Below are 16,072 nucleotides of genomic sequence, written 5' to 3'. Positions count from 1 at the left end.
TGACTAAACAACCCCAATAACACAGAATGAAGGCCCTCAAATGAAATGTTTTAGAAAGATTCTTTTGGACACCTCTGTCCTTCCTGCCCAGTAGGATGGAAGTTCCTTGAGGGCAGAGCCTTTGTGAGTTGACTCTGTATTTGCAGAAAACACTCAGAGGAAGGCCTGGGACATCTAGAGATGCATAAAGACAGGGAGATATATAGATGGACCGATCAAGCTCACTAGATCTCTAGAGGAGACACTTTAAGGAGGTCCTCGGGCTGACTGGGGATTTGCTTTTTTTTTTTTTTCAAAGACAACCCCAAAGCCGTGGAGCCAGGTGCAGCAGAGCTGTGAGCACACTGTGGCTTATGTATCCTTGAGGCTTTTTTCAATGATTGAAAATTGGATTTTCCACGTGACTTATTTCTCCTGCCCGAAAGAGCACTAGGCAAAACTTGTCTCCCTCTACCCTGCCATGCATCAGCTGACTCTCAAGAAAATGGCAGTGCAGTGAAGAGGCAAGGATGGGACTGTGATGAGCCTGCATGGACCGTACAACAACGGCTTGCCAATTTCTCAGCAGAGAGCCTGCAAAGGGTGGGGAGCAAAGGGTGGGGATGCAGGTGGGGATTGCTTTCGGCAGCAGGGAAAAAGCCAACACAGCCTCCTAGAGCCCAGCCTCCCTCCCTCCCACTTACCTTTCTTTCTTTTTATGTCTTCAGTAAGCAAAACAGGCTCTGCTTCTGCTTTTTCAAAGTTAACAACAACACCAATCTGAACTTTCTGAACTAAAGATTCTAAGCACTGGCTCAACATTTTGGGGCTCCTAACACAATAGGAACGTCCTGGATGAAAAAGAAAGAATACGAGAATGAGCCTTTTGCTTTCTAACAGATAATTCAACAAGACAAAATATGTCTGAAAACCTTACCATATTACAGGGGATAATCTGCTTTTGAATTTGATTCCATTAAAATATTTATTAAGCACTTACTATGTGCCTGACATAATAGGCACTTGATAAATGTTCCTTTGATTGATCAGAACTAGGGATACAAAGATAAAAATTTTTTAAAAGCCTCATCTTTAAGGAGCTTAAGTTCGGTGGGGGCTGCCAACATTAGCTAGGTGGGGAGCAGGGAGAGAGGGAAATCAGGGAAGGATGCATAGAGGAAGTGGCACCTAAGGTGAATAACACATACCCAGATGCATAAGATACAAAATAACTGAGAAGGGAGTGAGAGCTCTAAGGACTGGGATGAGGAGGGAGAATCAGGAAAGGCTTTCTCAGTTATGGGAGGGTTCCTGAGCTGAGTCTTAATAGGAGACATTTTGGGGATAACCCTCCTGGGATGAGCAGCAGATAGACTATCTGTAAATACTCAGTGTCGAAAACAGAGCTGACATAGCTGTTCAGACCTCAACCTAACCTCCCCTCCTGTCACTTCAAGACCATAAGTTATGCCTGATACCTCCTGTAATTTCACACAGTTGTGTAATAACAGAGTCATCCATTGGTATGCTCCCTAGCGGCTCTGGGTCAGGCGAGTACGTCCCAGGAATACGCAACACCAGGGCAAATAACCTCTGGTCCCAGCGGAAAGGTTCTTTGGTTAGCTCACTTCCAGGCAGAGGAGAAGTCAAAGGGAGATGAAGCTGATGAGGCAAGATCAAGCAAAGTTCATCTTAAAATGTAGCACTTAAAGCCCCCACTCCTCCCCTGCCTTTCGGGGATAGTCAACGTGGAAGGTTTGATCAAAACCTGTTGCTCATAGAAACAAATCTACCTCCCCCAGAACTAACTGCAGATTCCCTGCCATTGAGTTAAAGTTCTATGAAAAAGGCAGTCTTACCTCATCTAGAACACCAGTTGGACATGTTAACTTATTTCCATCTGTTATGGCAATTAAAAGAGCCGGTTCCAGAAAGAATGGATTCCTCCCCTAAAATTATATTTGAAAAAAAAAAAAGATCAGTGTATGAAACAATAACCTTTTATTAATAAATTTTCATTCAGCAGATAGTTCTCAAAATGCTGATGGAGAGAGTAATTTCCCCCTCTTGATTAAAGAATGACATAAATGATCAGGGTATAAAAGTTGATTTCAAAGGAGACTGAAGTCCAAGTTATCATGATCTAGCAGCAAGTTCAGAAATGGTATTCAATTTTACCCTGGTCCTCTTAGATACCATAATAATCTACCTCAATGCTAGAGTTGAAAGAATCATGAGATGAATGTATTTGGAAATAGATAATATGAGTCATCACAAGATCAAATAAACCACTTAACAGGCTTCAGCACCGGCACAGGTGAGAGAAGGGGAGGAGAGTCTTGGCAGCCATTAAGTTGGTTCTAGACACAGTGCCTGCGCCACTGACCCCTTGGTGGGCAAGGCAGGGAATGGGGGTGGGGAGGGGCATAGTGAGTACTTCTTGACCTTTCCTTCTTTTTCAAACCTTTCAGTTGACAGTTCTGAAAAAGGTATGCACTTTGACTATACACTCCACATATCTACTCTGGCACAACAATATTCGTCCAACCTGTAACTGGAGGCTTGGCCTCCATTGGGGCAAGATCCATGCCAGACCAATAGACTTTTTTTTCCTATGAGAATAAAAAATGGGATGCACAGAAACACCAATACATAGTTTGGAACAAGCTAAAGCCATCAATACCGAGAAAACCTTATTCATTTTGTATAAAAGAGTTTAGGGTTGTATCAGCTTTCCAGAGTCCATGCAAAGAAATTGAAAAACTTCACAAAGCCCAAGTATAAATCCATAGTCACACCAAAAAGCAAAAGCAAAAACAGTTAGCCATAATCACTTAAATGTAATCGTTACCTGTCCATAATTGTCTATTCCAGACACCAATCTATTCAGATTTAACAAATCGAATGCAGATTTCAGAGCCTGGCCAAGAGTAGTCAGTCCAGAAGCATGAAGGTTTTTCAGTTCAGTCATGAATGTGGCATGACTCTCTTTCCAACCAGCCTGTAAGATCAAATAACATTTAAGTTTCAAAACGGAATACCCACTTAGGCAACACGTAAGATGCGCAAAGCATCTGGAACCATTTGGAGCTTAGACATTCTCTTTCTGGACTCGTGTCAGACAGTCTTCTTTCTTTGTCACTCCTTGGGTCTCCGCTGGCCACTGCTAGTTCTTCGCTATTTCTCTGATCTCTGAAAAGAAATTCTTCCCCTTCTCAAGTAATAATCCTTTGAAATGCTCATTCTGAGAAGCACCTTCTTTGGGTAGGACCCTCGACGTTGGCCAGAAAGGTAAATGAACCTGACCAAGTCAGAACTCGCAAAGAGGCAGACGTAGCTTCCTAATATACATCTGAAAGGGGAGCAGACTACCTTGGGAGATAGCGGGTTCCTCGCTGCTGAGGTCTTTCAGGAGGCTAACTGACCATGTATCAGGGAGATGGGAGAAATGATTCTTGCTCAAGCCTTCATTTGACTAGGTGGCCTCTTAGATCTCTCCCTATTCCCTGAGACTCTATGGAATATCACCCTGACAAATAAGGAAAAAGCACCTCTGTCCTATTCCAACCTTTTGAGCTTCTAGGAGGGGAGACCAATGCATGGGTGAAGACTTTCAGATCTGTTCCTAAAAATCAGTGTAGTCCCAAGTAAGCAGATAGCATATCAAGTGTGCTTGTTATGCATGCTTACAGGAGAAGCGATAACAGACACAAAACTGGATGCAGAAAAGACCACAGAAGTGCTTTATCTTAAAAGCAGTAACCAAATCTGTCAAGATGAGGTAAAGTCTCACAGAGACGTAATGGAAAGAGCACTAGACTTAGGGTTGGAATATCTGGGTTTGAATCTGAGTTCTGCTATTTATTAGCTAGGTAACTTTTGATCATTTACTTCTTCTTTCAGGCCTCAGTTTCCTGCTCTACCCAATGACAGGATTGGACTAAAACTTCAAAGATCTTTCCAGCTCTGACCCCATGATCCTATGTGGCCATACCCGCTGCCATTCAGGCTCAATGGAAACAAGAGAGCAGGCTGACTAGGTGGCCCTATTAATGAAAAGTCAGCCTTTTCCGTAGGAAACTGAGATGGGACTGGGCTGAAACTAGAGCAGAGGTTCTTAACACTTTTTGTGTCATAGAATCCTTAAGTAGTCTGGGGAAACCTCTGAACTTCTCAGAATCAGGTTTTTAAATACATGAAAGAAAAGGCACAAAATTACAAAGGAAACTAGTTATGATGCAGTATGTCCACAAGAAAAAAAAATTTTAAGCCAGTTTCCAAACTCCAGGTTATAAAACTTCTAGACTAGAGGGACTCAAGAGCAGCTGGAAAGTAGGAGGTGCAGGCGGTAGGGTTGAGAGCAGCGCACAGCCTGAGGTGGGATTCAGCAGACAGCCAGTAGTCACCTGCACACAGAAAGCTCTTGAGGACAGGACACAGGAAACCGGACTCACTGTACTGAAGGAGGCTGGATGGTGGAGGGCACACAGCTGCTGGTGGGCAGGCAGGCAAGAGAGGAGCTGGGGCCCTTCATTTTTATTTCAGCCTCAGCCAAGTCCTTTCCCTCTCTGAGTTTTGTTTTAGTCCTTTGCAAAACCGGGGTGGGGGGCTGACTCCAGAGAAATCATAATGGAACCGACTCTGTACCTCTTGGCAGAGAGGTGATGGATTCAGGAGGCAGATGAAGACAGTCATTTTGTGGCCACAACCAGAATGGGAATTTGTTTCTATATACATATTTGTTACAAAGACTTTGTTTTTCTTTTTTCACTTGGGGAGATGGGAAAAGTGGGAGAGAGGGAAGGTGGATTTCAGTCAATTAAAGGAAATTTTAAATTAATTTTTAAAAAAGAAAACAGGGTGATAGGGTGGTGGATATAGTTTTCTAGCCTCGCAATCAGCATGTAACCCAGGACACTCACTGTCCAGTTTATCTGACTAAGGGAGGAGATGGAGGAATCTGCTATATTCTCTTACATTGACAAACCAAACAGGACCAGGAAAACACTAAAGCCCATAGGCCTGTGTGGCCACTCAATAAATCAACAAGCGTTTCCCAATTTGGCTATGAGATTCCTGACACTGCCCAAGCGGCAAGGGATCCAAAAACAATGAATGAAACATTCCCGACTCACAAGAAGCTTTCATTTGGATGGAAAACGAGGAGCTTCTTCTGACTGCACTAAGACTTTGGGGACGGCCAGCCCAGGCACATACAGAATGAAAAAGCAGCAGAAGAGTATCCTAACTATATTTTAGAAATCATCGTGAATCACAGATTCTAAAAGTCCTCAAGTAAGAGGCAAAAAGGCCAAGTACGGGCTTATATCCCAAAGAGATCATAAAGAAGGGAAAGGGGCCTGTATGTGCACAAATGTTTGTGGCAGCCCTCTTTGTAGTGGCCAGAAACTGGAAACTGAATGGAAGCCCATCAATTGGAGAATGGCTGAATAAATTGTGGTATATGAATATTATGGAATATTATTATTCGGTAAGAAATTACCAACAGGAGGATTTCGGAGAGGCTTGGAGAGACTTACACGAACTGATGCTGAATGAAACGAGCAGGGCCAGGAGATCATTATATACTTCAACAACAATACTATATTGATGACCAATTCTGATGGACCTGGCCATCCTCAGCAATGAGATGAACCAAATCAGTTCCAATGGAGCAGTAATGAACTGAACCAGCTATGCCCAGTGAAAGAACTCTGGGAGATGACTATGAACCATTACATAGAATTCCCAATCCTTCTATTTTTGCCCACCTGCATTTTGGATTTCCTTCACAAGCTAATTGTACAATATTTCAGAGTTCGATTCTTTTTGTACAGCAAAATAACACCTTGGTCATGTATACTTATTGTGTATCTAATTTATATTTTAATATATTTAACATCTACTGGTCATCCTGCCATTTGGGGGAGGGGGGGAAAGGAAGGAGGGGAAAAATTGGAACAAGAGGTTTGGCAATTGTCAATGGTGTAAAGTTACATACATATAATCTGTAAATAAAAGGCTATTAAAATTAAAAAAAAAATGCCAAGTACAAGACAGCTGTCCCAATGTTGAAGGAGAAAATGGCCAACCACACATGACTTTGAAAAAGGTGATGATAGGAAAATGTCGGTAAATCAGCATGGCATTGCCCTGTACCATCAGCTATGATATCAAGGCTCAGAGAGGGCAGCTGCTGAAATTCTTTGGAGCACTTAAAGCTGCTTGGCACATGGTGACATTAGAGCACCAACCCAGGTTTTATTTAAGTGATTCTCCCAGACAAAGAGCAGAGAGTTCCCTACTCCCATCTTGAGAGAGAAGGCTCATGAACAAGGCAGAAAGGGTTTTGTGAACTCAAAATTCTGTGAAATGAAAGATCCCATTGGAAAGAATTTAGGCAACTTGTCCAACAGATAGAAGAATATAAAGACAAAACCAGGAAGAACATCATGACTCAGTCAGGCTCCAGGTACTGAAGAGTCAGCACCATCCCCAAATGAGAAATATGTGTAATCCTTTGTATCCCAATCCCAATCCTATCGGCCACTTGTATGGCAGACTAGTTGAACTGGGGGACAAAGGAGGGGTTACTATTTATTTCGTTCTTATCAGCTAACAGAATATGTTATGAGGGGGTAAGAGAGAAGAGGCCTGGTGGGAATGAAGTCCACCAGCTATGGAGTTCCTACAGGACTAGACCTCCAACAGAAGTCAGTTTTCTTCCCAATTACTGTGCCCAAGTGTGCACTTGGCCACACTGAACAAGAGAGGGTGGTCCCTCCTTTCTTGGCAGAAGTGAGGGAGCAAAGGTAGGCAACATTCATTACATATACTGTCAAACTCAGATGTCTTGGCTACCTTTTTGTTTCCCTCTTTTAAAATCTTATAATGGATGATTCCCTGAGCAGGGGAGAAGGGAGAGATTCAGCAATGAAAGTGATGCTTTAAAAAAAAGTTTACTGATAGGAATTTTTTAAAAATGAGAGGTCAACTGAAAATATATCACTGTTTGGTAGGAAAGACTGTAGGATATTTGGCTTAACAATGCCCTGGGAGCTATTGGGTCCCACCTAGGTAATCCACCTCACAGGTATATAAAATATGGGGCTCAGATTTTGTGGATGCCTATGGATCAATCTGTAAGTAGTATAGTATAGTGGGAAGACAGTCGGACCCATTCTCAGGAAAGCATTAGATTTGGAATCACAACCTGGGTCTGAATTCCATCTCTATCAAGTCACTTGTCCTCCCTGAGCCTCAGTTTCTTTATCTCTAAGATGAAGATGTTAGGAAAAAAGAATGTACAATATTAAGATATTCTGAAGTGCAAAGACTGAACAAATGCTTAGTCACCACAGAATACTATCAAGGGGAAATAAAGAACCAGAAGAAGCCCAGAATCAGAGCTTTATATCTCTTGAGACATCATCTGGTTCAATCCTCTCATTCCAGGCGGATCAAAATCAATTAACAAGTAGTTGTCAAGCTTTTAATAGGTCCCTGGAGATATAGCAGTGGAAATAGTAGTCTTTAATTTCAAGGAAGGAAGAGATATCATGAGGAAGGCATAGACAGGTAAATGAGCAGAGTCTGTACGGAGACAGCAAGCAAGCCAAGAGCCTAGTTAGAAAGAGAAGGGATTGGCTGAGGACTGGGAAATAAGGTATGATATGATGTCATTTGAAGCCAGATTCTAGAGAACTTGAAAGGCCAGGGCCAAGAGTTTATACTTCATGGGGCTGTTAATTAGGAACTCTCACTATAGATGCTTGGTATCAAGGTGGTGACATGATAAAAAACAATATTTTAGAAAGACAGAGCTGGCAAAAGAATTGGAACTTGATTGTGCGGGCAATATGAACCATTGCAGGTTTTTGGGCAGGAAGGAATAACATGATGAAAAGAGATTTTGGGAAAGATTAAGCTAGTAGTAGTAGAGAGACTAGATAGATCTGGAATGGGGTAAAACAGGAAAAGAAGATCAAGGAGCCTACTGCAAGAATCTAGGCATGAAGAAATAAGGATAACGGTGGCAAGACGAACAAATCAGAGTCACTACAAAGGAAGAAAGGAAGGGAGAGCTTGCTAAATTCTTTTCATTCTTTCAAAACATTCTAGAAATACTATGGATGGTAATAATAATTGGCATTATCATTGCACACCAAACCTAGGTGATGCAGAGCCATAGAATCACGCAAATCTAGCTTCAAACACCTCCTCGCTGTGTGAACCAGAGCAAGTCACTTAATGGCTATCTACCTTAGTTTCCGCAGTTGTAAAATAGGGACAATTTTACAGGGCTGTTGTAAGGATCAAAGGAGATAAGAGTTGTCAAATGTTTAGCACGGTGCCCAGCACACAGAAATTGCTTAATAAAGCTTGTTTTCTTCCTTCCTTCCTTCCTTCTAACTATACATTTCACCTGATTTGAGCCTCCCAGCCACCCCAGGAGGCAGGTGGTATGGGGGCATTATTATCCTTATTACATATGTGAGGAAGCTGAGGTCCAGAGGGATGATGGGATGGCCCACAATCCCAGACCTGATACTAGAGGCAGAATATGACTGCAGGGCTTTTTGCCTTGAAGTCCAGCACTGAGTTTGGCTACTTCTCGGTAAGTAATGTTAACATTAGTGTAGTAAACCCCAAACTTCCAGCTGTACTCAGACTGCACTCTCTTTTCCAATCAGAATTATTCCCTTGGTGATCGAAAGGTGAACTTCACAAGTGGATGGATGAATAGCTTTGGGCATCTGACTACACTCTGAATCTCAGTATTGCAGATGGCAACAAGAAAAAGGACAGAAAATGATCACAATCCTCCTATCCTCTTTAATACAAATGCACATAGCAGATATCATTACTGTTACAACTCTTCTTTTTCAATGGTGGGAATGAATACAGAACTGGTTTTTTAAAAGTGTTTCTCTCTCTCTCTCTTTTATCATCTGTGTGCCCTTACAAACACTTCTTTCTTCTCTATAGAAACAAGTTAGATAGCTATGCAGAGCATGACAGCAATTAAGCACCTTCTTCAAAGACCAGATTAACTTACAGTGGAAAAAAGGAAGGAGGAAAGGGAGGTGAAAACACACACAGAACTGGATGCTGTCAAGTCTTGGTCTAGGTATTTATAAACTGACCTTGCATGGTTTGGCTCAATAGTGTTTACTTCTGGTCCAGAATTGTTAATGCATCTAATCTATCTCCATACCAACCGAGAGGAAGAAGAGTCAAGTCTGTGCTTGAATAAGTTGAGTTCTGTCCTTTTCAAGGAAGGAAAAAGCAGAGTGTTCTTTAGAAAAGTCCTGCCACTACATTCACGTAGCTCTTTCTCTAATCCTTCCCACCATTCCCATACATCCACCTCGGACAGATGACAAAGTCATCTGTGCCACTTGGAAATGACTATAGCTTTTAGGATGCTTCTGGGACTTAGCAAATGGCAAAGTGGTCAAAAGTGGGGTGCAGGGTATCCAGAATCCCAGAATCCTGAGACCATCCGAGCACATTTGCATCACTCATCCACAGGCAACACTGAATATCATGGGAAATGTGGGCACGAGAAACATCATCACAGCTTCTGATAACAATGACTTTGAAGATCTCCTCCTACCTTGCTTCTCTGCAGTCTTGGGGCCTGCTGTACAAAGTTGCCTTGCCATCATTCTCCATGCTCTACACTTATTCCACTACCTCCTTTTTGGGCATCGGGGCCATAGCCACTGGTGTTCTCTAAGCACCAAGTCATCTCTGGACATCCCAGCCTCTTCTCCCCCAACCTGATGATACCTCTTGGCCTGCTTATGGGAAATGGAAAGGCTGACAGCTCAAAGAGCAAGTGAAACATCACAACCCATGCAAAATTGGCCAACCAGAACTATGTTGTTATTCCCCACCACCACCATGTTCAAGGTCATGCAGAATCTCAGATCTTAGATCACAGATCCAGCCATCAGCAGAAATTATGACCCACCCAAGAAGAAATCACAGCATCTCTCAGTCAGAAGGGACCTAAAGAGGCCATCCGGTCTAACTTCTACACAAGTAGAAATACCCCCTGGACAACAAAGTCAGAGATATTCAAGATCTAATTCCTAAGTTTCAAAATGGAATCCTGCTACATAACTGAGACCAAAGTGAAAAGAAGCCCCTGAATCAAATAAGACTGTAGATAGTCAATAACACTAGAAGGACTTAATACAGGGCTACTGTACTGGCTGGAGTAAGAAGGTTATCTATAGCAGGCTGAAATTTCTGGCTCAGAGGCTATGACACCAAGGCATATATCATCATGAGCAAATACCAATGAGAAGCTACCAAAAGGAATTCTGGGAATCATCTACTGTCATATGCTAGAAACAAAACTGCTAATTTAGCCTTGGCTCTACTCCTCTGAACCCCCAGTAAAATGGAAAGGAGGGACGGTTTTTGTGTGTTTGTCTACTTCCAGTGCCTAACACAAAACATTTACTCAATAAATGGAATCGAATCCTATGAGGATTCCCGATAATTTAGATATACCATGAGTCACAAACAGATCAACAGGTCTAATTTGAAGTGGAAATTTGAAAAAATCGATGTCCTCTCAGGGTCTGGAATGGGGGCAGTAAGAGGTCTCTTGGCCAACGTCAGAATAAGACCACATTGAAACCCTGCTGTTTATTAATTCAGAGCACCACAGTGTAAGCAGGAAAGTGTCCAGCAAAGGATGATCAGGATGGCGGGAGGCCTGGTTGCTATAATAAAAGACTAGCAGCATGGTTCTGTAGAAATTGGGCTCAATGTGAAATCTGAGAAAGTGGGTTCAAATCTTTGTTTTGTCACTTACCACTTGTGTGATCTGAGGTGAGAAACTTCATTTCTCGATAGGCTGGAAGTAGGACTACGTGAAGGTGAACTCCTTTTTAGTTCTAGATTGACAGCCCTGTGAACTGGGTATGTTTAGAAAAGGCAATGTAGGTGGGGGGAGGTAGGAGAGAAGACACACAACATGGTTGTTTTCAGTGGCATGAAGGGCTTTCACATGAAAGGGGAACTAACTGTTTAAGAGAGTGAAATTAGGAGCAATAGATAGAAGGGTCAGGAAAGCAGATTTTAGCTCAACACAAGGAAAAGCAGCCTAGGAATGGAGCCGCACAAAAGGGGAGCGAGCTGCCTTGGGAAGAAGTGGGTCTGCTGTCCCTGGAGGTCTGTGTGCAGCACTGGGTGGGGAGGCTGTAGGGGTGTCCCTAAGCTACAGACTAGGATACCTAGCTCCTGAAGCCTCTGGGTTCTACCAGGCTGCAATAAGTTCTAAAATATAAGCTCAGGTTTTACTACAGAATGGTCTCTGTTTAATTTAATGAAAGAAGCATTTATTAAATGCCTACTACATGCCAGGCAGGAACAAAGCTGCTAGTACTCTTCCACGTCTCACTTTTTAGGTTTCCACTGATTTGTACAGTATCTGGCAGCATCTGTACCTGCCTCGACAGGAAAAGGCGCGATCCTTAAATGGGCAGAATTGTGGTCACAACCAGTGCCAGAGCTGGCTCTGGGGAGACAGTGTTCGGGATAGGGGGTCAGCAGGGAGGAACCAGCCTGCATCATTCTTAATAATCAGGAGGGGGACAGAGAAAGAGATAAAGAGAACCAGAAAGGGAAAGACAGAAACACACACAGACAGAAGAGAAGAAACAAAGGAGAGAGGAAGGAAGAGAGTGAAGGAGAATGAGACACACAGACCAAAAAGGAGGGAGGCAAAAGAGGGGAAGAGAAAGACAGAGGCAGATGGGGGAAGAGATAGAGAGATACAGGGGGAGAGAGAGAGGTAGGAGGAAGAGAGAGACAGAGAAGGGGAAATGGAGAGAAAGAAGGGGAATAGAGAAAGGAGAGAGAAGGATGAAGGGAGAGAGATAGGGGAGAGGAGGAAATAAGCTATTATCTATCTATCTAGAGAGAGGGGAAAACTAGTTAATGCAGTGGGCAGAATGCACCAGGTCTGGAGTTAGGAAGACTTGAATTCAAATTTGAACTCAAATACTCATTAGGTGTGTGACCCTGTCTGCCTAAAATGAGCTGGAAAGGCAAATAGCAAAGCACTCTGTTATCTTTGCCAAGAGAACTCAAAATGGGGTCATAGAATCAAGACATGACTGAAATAGATGAACGCCTATGAGAGTGTCAGAGACATGGGGAGGGAGGGGGATGATAAAGACAGAGGAGGGAAGGACAGAGGGAAAGCAGGGAGAGAGAAGAGAAACTGACAGAGTGAAAGGGAGAGATGGGGGGAGAAAGGGAGAGAGACAAGAAAGGTAAGAGAGCAGAAAGAAGGGAGGGAGGGAAAGTAGTAGGGTAGAAAAAGAAAGATTAATTGAAAGAGAGACAGACAGAGACAAAGATAGAGATATAGACAGAGAAGGGGAGGAGACAAATAGAGAAAGTGAAATTTGAGACACACAGACACAGAAAGAGAAATAAACACAGCGAAAGGGGAGGAGGAGAAGGAGGGAAATAAACAGAAGGAAAAAAATAGAATGGAAGGGGAATAGTTAATTTTAATTGTGAATGTGAACAGGAGAAACTCACCCATAAAACAGAAGTGGATAGAAGAGTGAATTAAAAACCAGAATCCAACAATATGTCATTTATAAGAAAAACACTTGAAACAGAAAGACACACAAAGTAAAAATAAGGGACCAAAGCAGAATCTGTTATGCTTCAGCTAAGGGTTTGTATTTGTTTTGTTTTTTAAAAAGCAGAGTTAGAGAGGAAAAAGCAGAGTTAATGATCATGATTTCAGAAAAAGCAAAAGTAGCTTTAATAAGAAGAGATAAGCAGAGAAATTACTTTTTACTAAAGTATCACAGATAATGAAATAATATCAACTCTAAACCTATACACACTAAATGGCATTGCATCCAAATTCTTAAACAAAAAGTTAAATGATGTGTAGGATAAAATAGACAGTAAAACTATACTAATGGGAAGACTTAAAACTTTCCTCTCTCAGAAATAGAAAAAATCTACTCATAAAATAATCAATTAAGAAGTTAAGGATAGAATTTTAGAAAAGTTAGATATAATAAACCTATGGAGAAACTGAAACTTTTTTTACTTGTAAATAGCAACTTCACAAAAACTGACAGATTAAAAATCAATTGGAAATTAAATAATCTAATCTGAAAGAATGAATGGGTCAAAGACAACAATGAGACAATATACAAAAATTTATAAGATGCGTCCAAAGTAGTATTTAGGGGAATATTTGTATCTCTAATGCTTACATCAATAAAATAGAGAAAGAAGAGACTGGTCATCCAACTAAAAAAACCCCAAACAAATTAAAAATTCCCAATTAATGTCAAATTGGAAATCCTTAAAATCAAAAGAACATTCATAAAATTGAAAGTTAGAAAACTAATAAATAAAAACAAGGAGCTGGTTTTAGGGAAAATACATAGAAAAACCATTGGTTAATTTGATTTTTAAAATGGAAAGAAAACCAAATTACCAGTACCAAGAATAAAAAGGGTGAATTAATTACAAATGAAGACAAAACTAAAACATTTATTAGAAGCTATTTTGCCCAATTATATGCCAATAAATCCAACAATCTAAGTGAAATCGATGAATATTTACAAAAATATAAATTGCCCAGATTAACAGAAGAGAAAATAGAATATCTAAACATGCCTATTTTAGGGGGAAAAACTGAACAGTCCATAAATGAGCTTCCTAACAAAAAAGCATCAGGACCAGATGGATTTACAAGTGAATTCTGCCAAACACTGAAAGAAAATTAATTCCAATACTATATATTCTATTTGGAAAAAACAGGCAAAGGAGTCCTGCCAAATTCCTTTTACATCACAAATATGGTCTTGATACCTAAACCAGGAAGAGCAAAAACAGAGAAAGAAAACTATAGACTAATTTCCCTAATGAATATTGTTGCAAAAATTTTAAATAAAATGCTGACAAGAAAATTATAGCAATATGTCACAAAGATCATAAACCATGACCAGGGAGGATTTATATCAGTAATTCAGGGCTGGTTCAGGGCTGGTTCAATATTAGGAAAACTATCAGTATAATTGATAACATCAATAACAAAACTAACAGAAAATAATCACATGATTATTTCAATAGAGGTAGAAAAGGCTTTTAGCAAAATACAACAGTATTCCTATTAAAAACACTAGAAAGCACAGGAATAAATGGAGCTTTCCTGAAAATCATAATAAGTAGTATCTATCAAAAACCATCAGCAAATATTATCTGTAATGGGGACAAGCTAGAAGCCTTACTGGAAAATAAGATCAGCTTCTGTGAAGCAAGGATGCCCATTATTACCACTATTATTCAAATATTCTAGAAATGCTAGCTATAGCAATAGGACCAAAAAAACCTGAAGTTATTAGAACAGGTAAAAAAGAAAACAAAACTATCACTCTTTGCAGATGATATAATGGTATACATTGAAAATCCTGGAAAACCTAAAAAACGAATTGAAAAACTTAACAACCAGTAAAGCTGCAGGATATAAAATAAACCCATATAAATCATCAGCATTTCTATCTATTACCAACAAGGTCCAGCAGGAAGAAACAGAAAGCGAAATTCCCATTAAAATAACTGAGGACAATATAGAATGTTTAGGAGTCTACCTGCCATGATAAACCCAAAAGCTATATGAACATAACTATAAAATTTTTCATATAAATAGATCTAAACAACTGAAGAAATATTAATTGCTCAGGGGTAGACCTAAGTTACTTTACTTATTTAGTACTCTACTAATCAAATTAATGAAAAATTATTTTATAGAGCTAGAAATAATAGAAACAAATATATCTGGAAGAAAAAAAGGTCAACAGTATCAGGGGAATCAATTGAAAACAAGCAAAGAAAGGTAGCTTAGCAGTACCAGATCTCAAAGTGTATTACAAAGTGGTAAATATCAAGGCTGTATTACAAAATGGTTAAGAGATAAAATGGTGGACCATTGGAATGGATTAAGTGCACAATATGTAGAAGTAAATGACTATAGTAATCTAAAGTTTGACAAACCCTAAATTACAAGATTTTAGGATAAGAAGTCATTATTTGACAAAAGTTGCTGGGAAAGACAGAAATTACTTTAGCAGAAACTTTAGCCCAATATCTTGCATGCATTCCAATATAAGGTCAAAATGGGTACATGATTTAGACATAAAGGGTGATATCTTAAGCAAATTAGGAGACCGTGGAATATTTTCCCTGTCAGATTTATGGAAAAATGAATAATTTATGGCCACCCAAAAGAGAAAGCATTCCAGGATGCATAATGGATTATTTTGATTATATTAAATTTAAAAGTTTTTGCACAAATAAAACAAATGAAGTCAAGATTAGAAGGGAAACAGAAAATAGGAAAAAAAAATTATAGGAAGTTTCTCTAACCAAGGCCTCATTTTTTAACTATATAGAGAACTGAGTTAAATTTATAAGGCAGGGACTGCCTCACTTTTCTCTTAGTATCTAGCAAAGATGCTGGTACATAGTGAGAACTTAAATTTTTTTTTCTTCTTATAGGAAAATGTATTTAAAATTCCAAACACGCTTTTGAAAGGGAGCCTCTTCATCAAGGGGACAATGCCCATTAGTTTGGACATTTATACATTCCAAAAGAGTACAAAAGGCCACGTTTGCATAATGTTTTTCACTTGTGTACTATATTAAGTTTTGATTCTCTTATCTAGAACATCATGTAACTTCTTCTCCAAACCCTGTATTTTTTCTGATTTTTAGAATGCATTTCTTAACCTTGAATAGATATTTGAACCTTCTCCCAAATGCCTCTTGTTCTGCCTTCTGGGGCCAATCAGGACAAGGCTAATCATCCTTCCCTAGGGTACTCCTTCATCTACCAGCAGACAATTCCATCCCTCCCCTAATCGTCTCTTCTCCAGGTTCCTAATTCCTTCAGCCATGTCTCATATGAGATACACTCAAGAGCCTTCACCATTCTGGTGGCCCTCCTCTGGATATTCTCAAACTTAGCAGTGCTGCTCCTCATCTCTGGCACTGAAAACTGAACCTAAGATTCCAGATGAGATCTGCAGAA

General features: G+C 40.3%; 1 protein-coding gene across 2 annotated transcripts in view; it reads right to left on the bottom strand.

Annotated features, from left to right (window-relative positions):
• LOC100918333 (integrator complex subunit 6) overlaps positions 1 to 16,072 on the bottom strand; it is a 66,646-nt gene that overhangs the window by 39,449 nt on the left and 11,125 nt on the right. For both annotated transcript variants that reach the window (XM_031944421.1, XM_031944422.1), the window contains exons 3-6: positions 2,831 to 2,980; positions 1,839 to 1,928; positions 1,458 to 1,641; positions 684 to 830 (exon numbers count right to left, since the gene is read on the bottom strand). In XM_031944421.1, the coding sequence (XP_031800281.1) occupies positions 684 to 830; positions 1,458 to 1,641; positions 1,839 to 1,928; positions 2,831 to 2,980 (571 nt within the window). The remainder of the gene's footprint in view (positions 1 to 683; positions 831 to 1,457; positions 1,642 to 1,838; positions 1,929 to 2,830; positions 2,981 to 16,072) is intronic.

Source organism: Sarcophilus harrisii, chromosome X, assembly GCF_902635505.1.
Source record: "Sarcophilus harrisii chromosome X, mSarHar1.11, whole genome shotgun sequence".
Classification (NCBI taxonomy): domain Eukaryota; kingdom Metazoa; phylum Chordata; class Mammalia; order Dasyuromorphia; family Dasyuridae; genus Sarcophilus; species Sarcophilus harrisii.
Note: the sequence above shows the minus strand (reverse complement) of the source record. Positions and strands in the feature narration are given on the sequence as shown.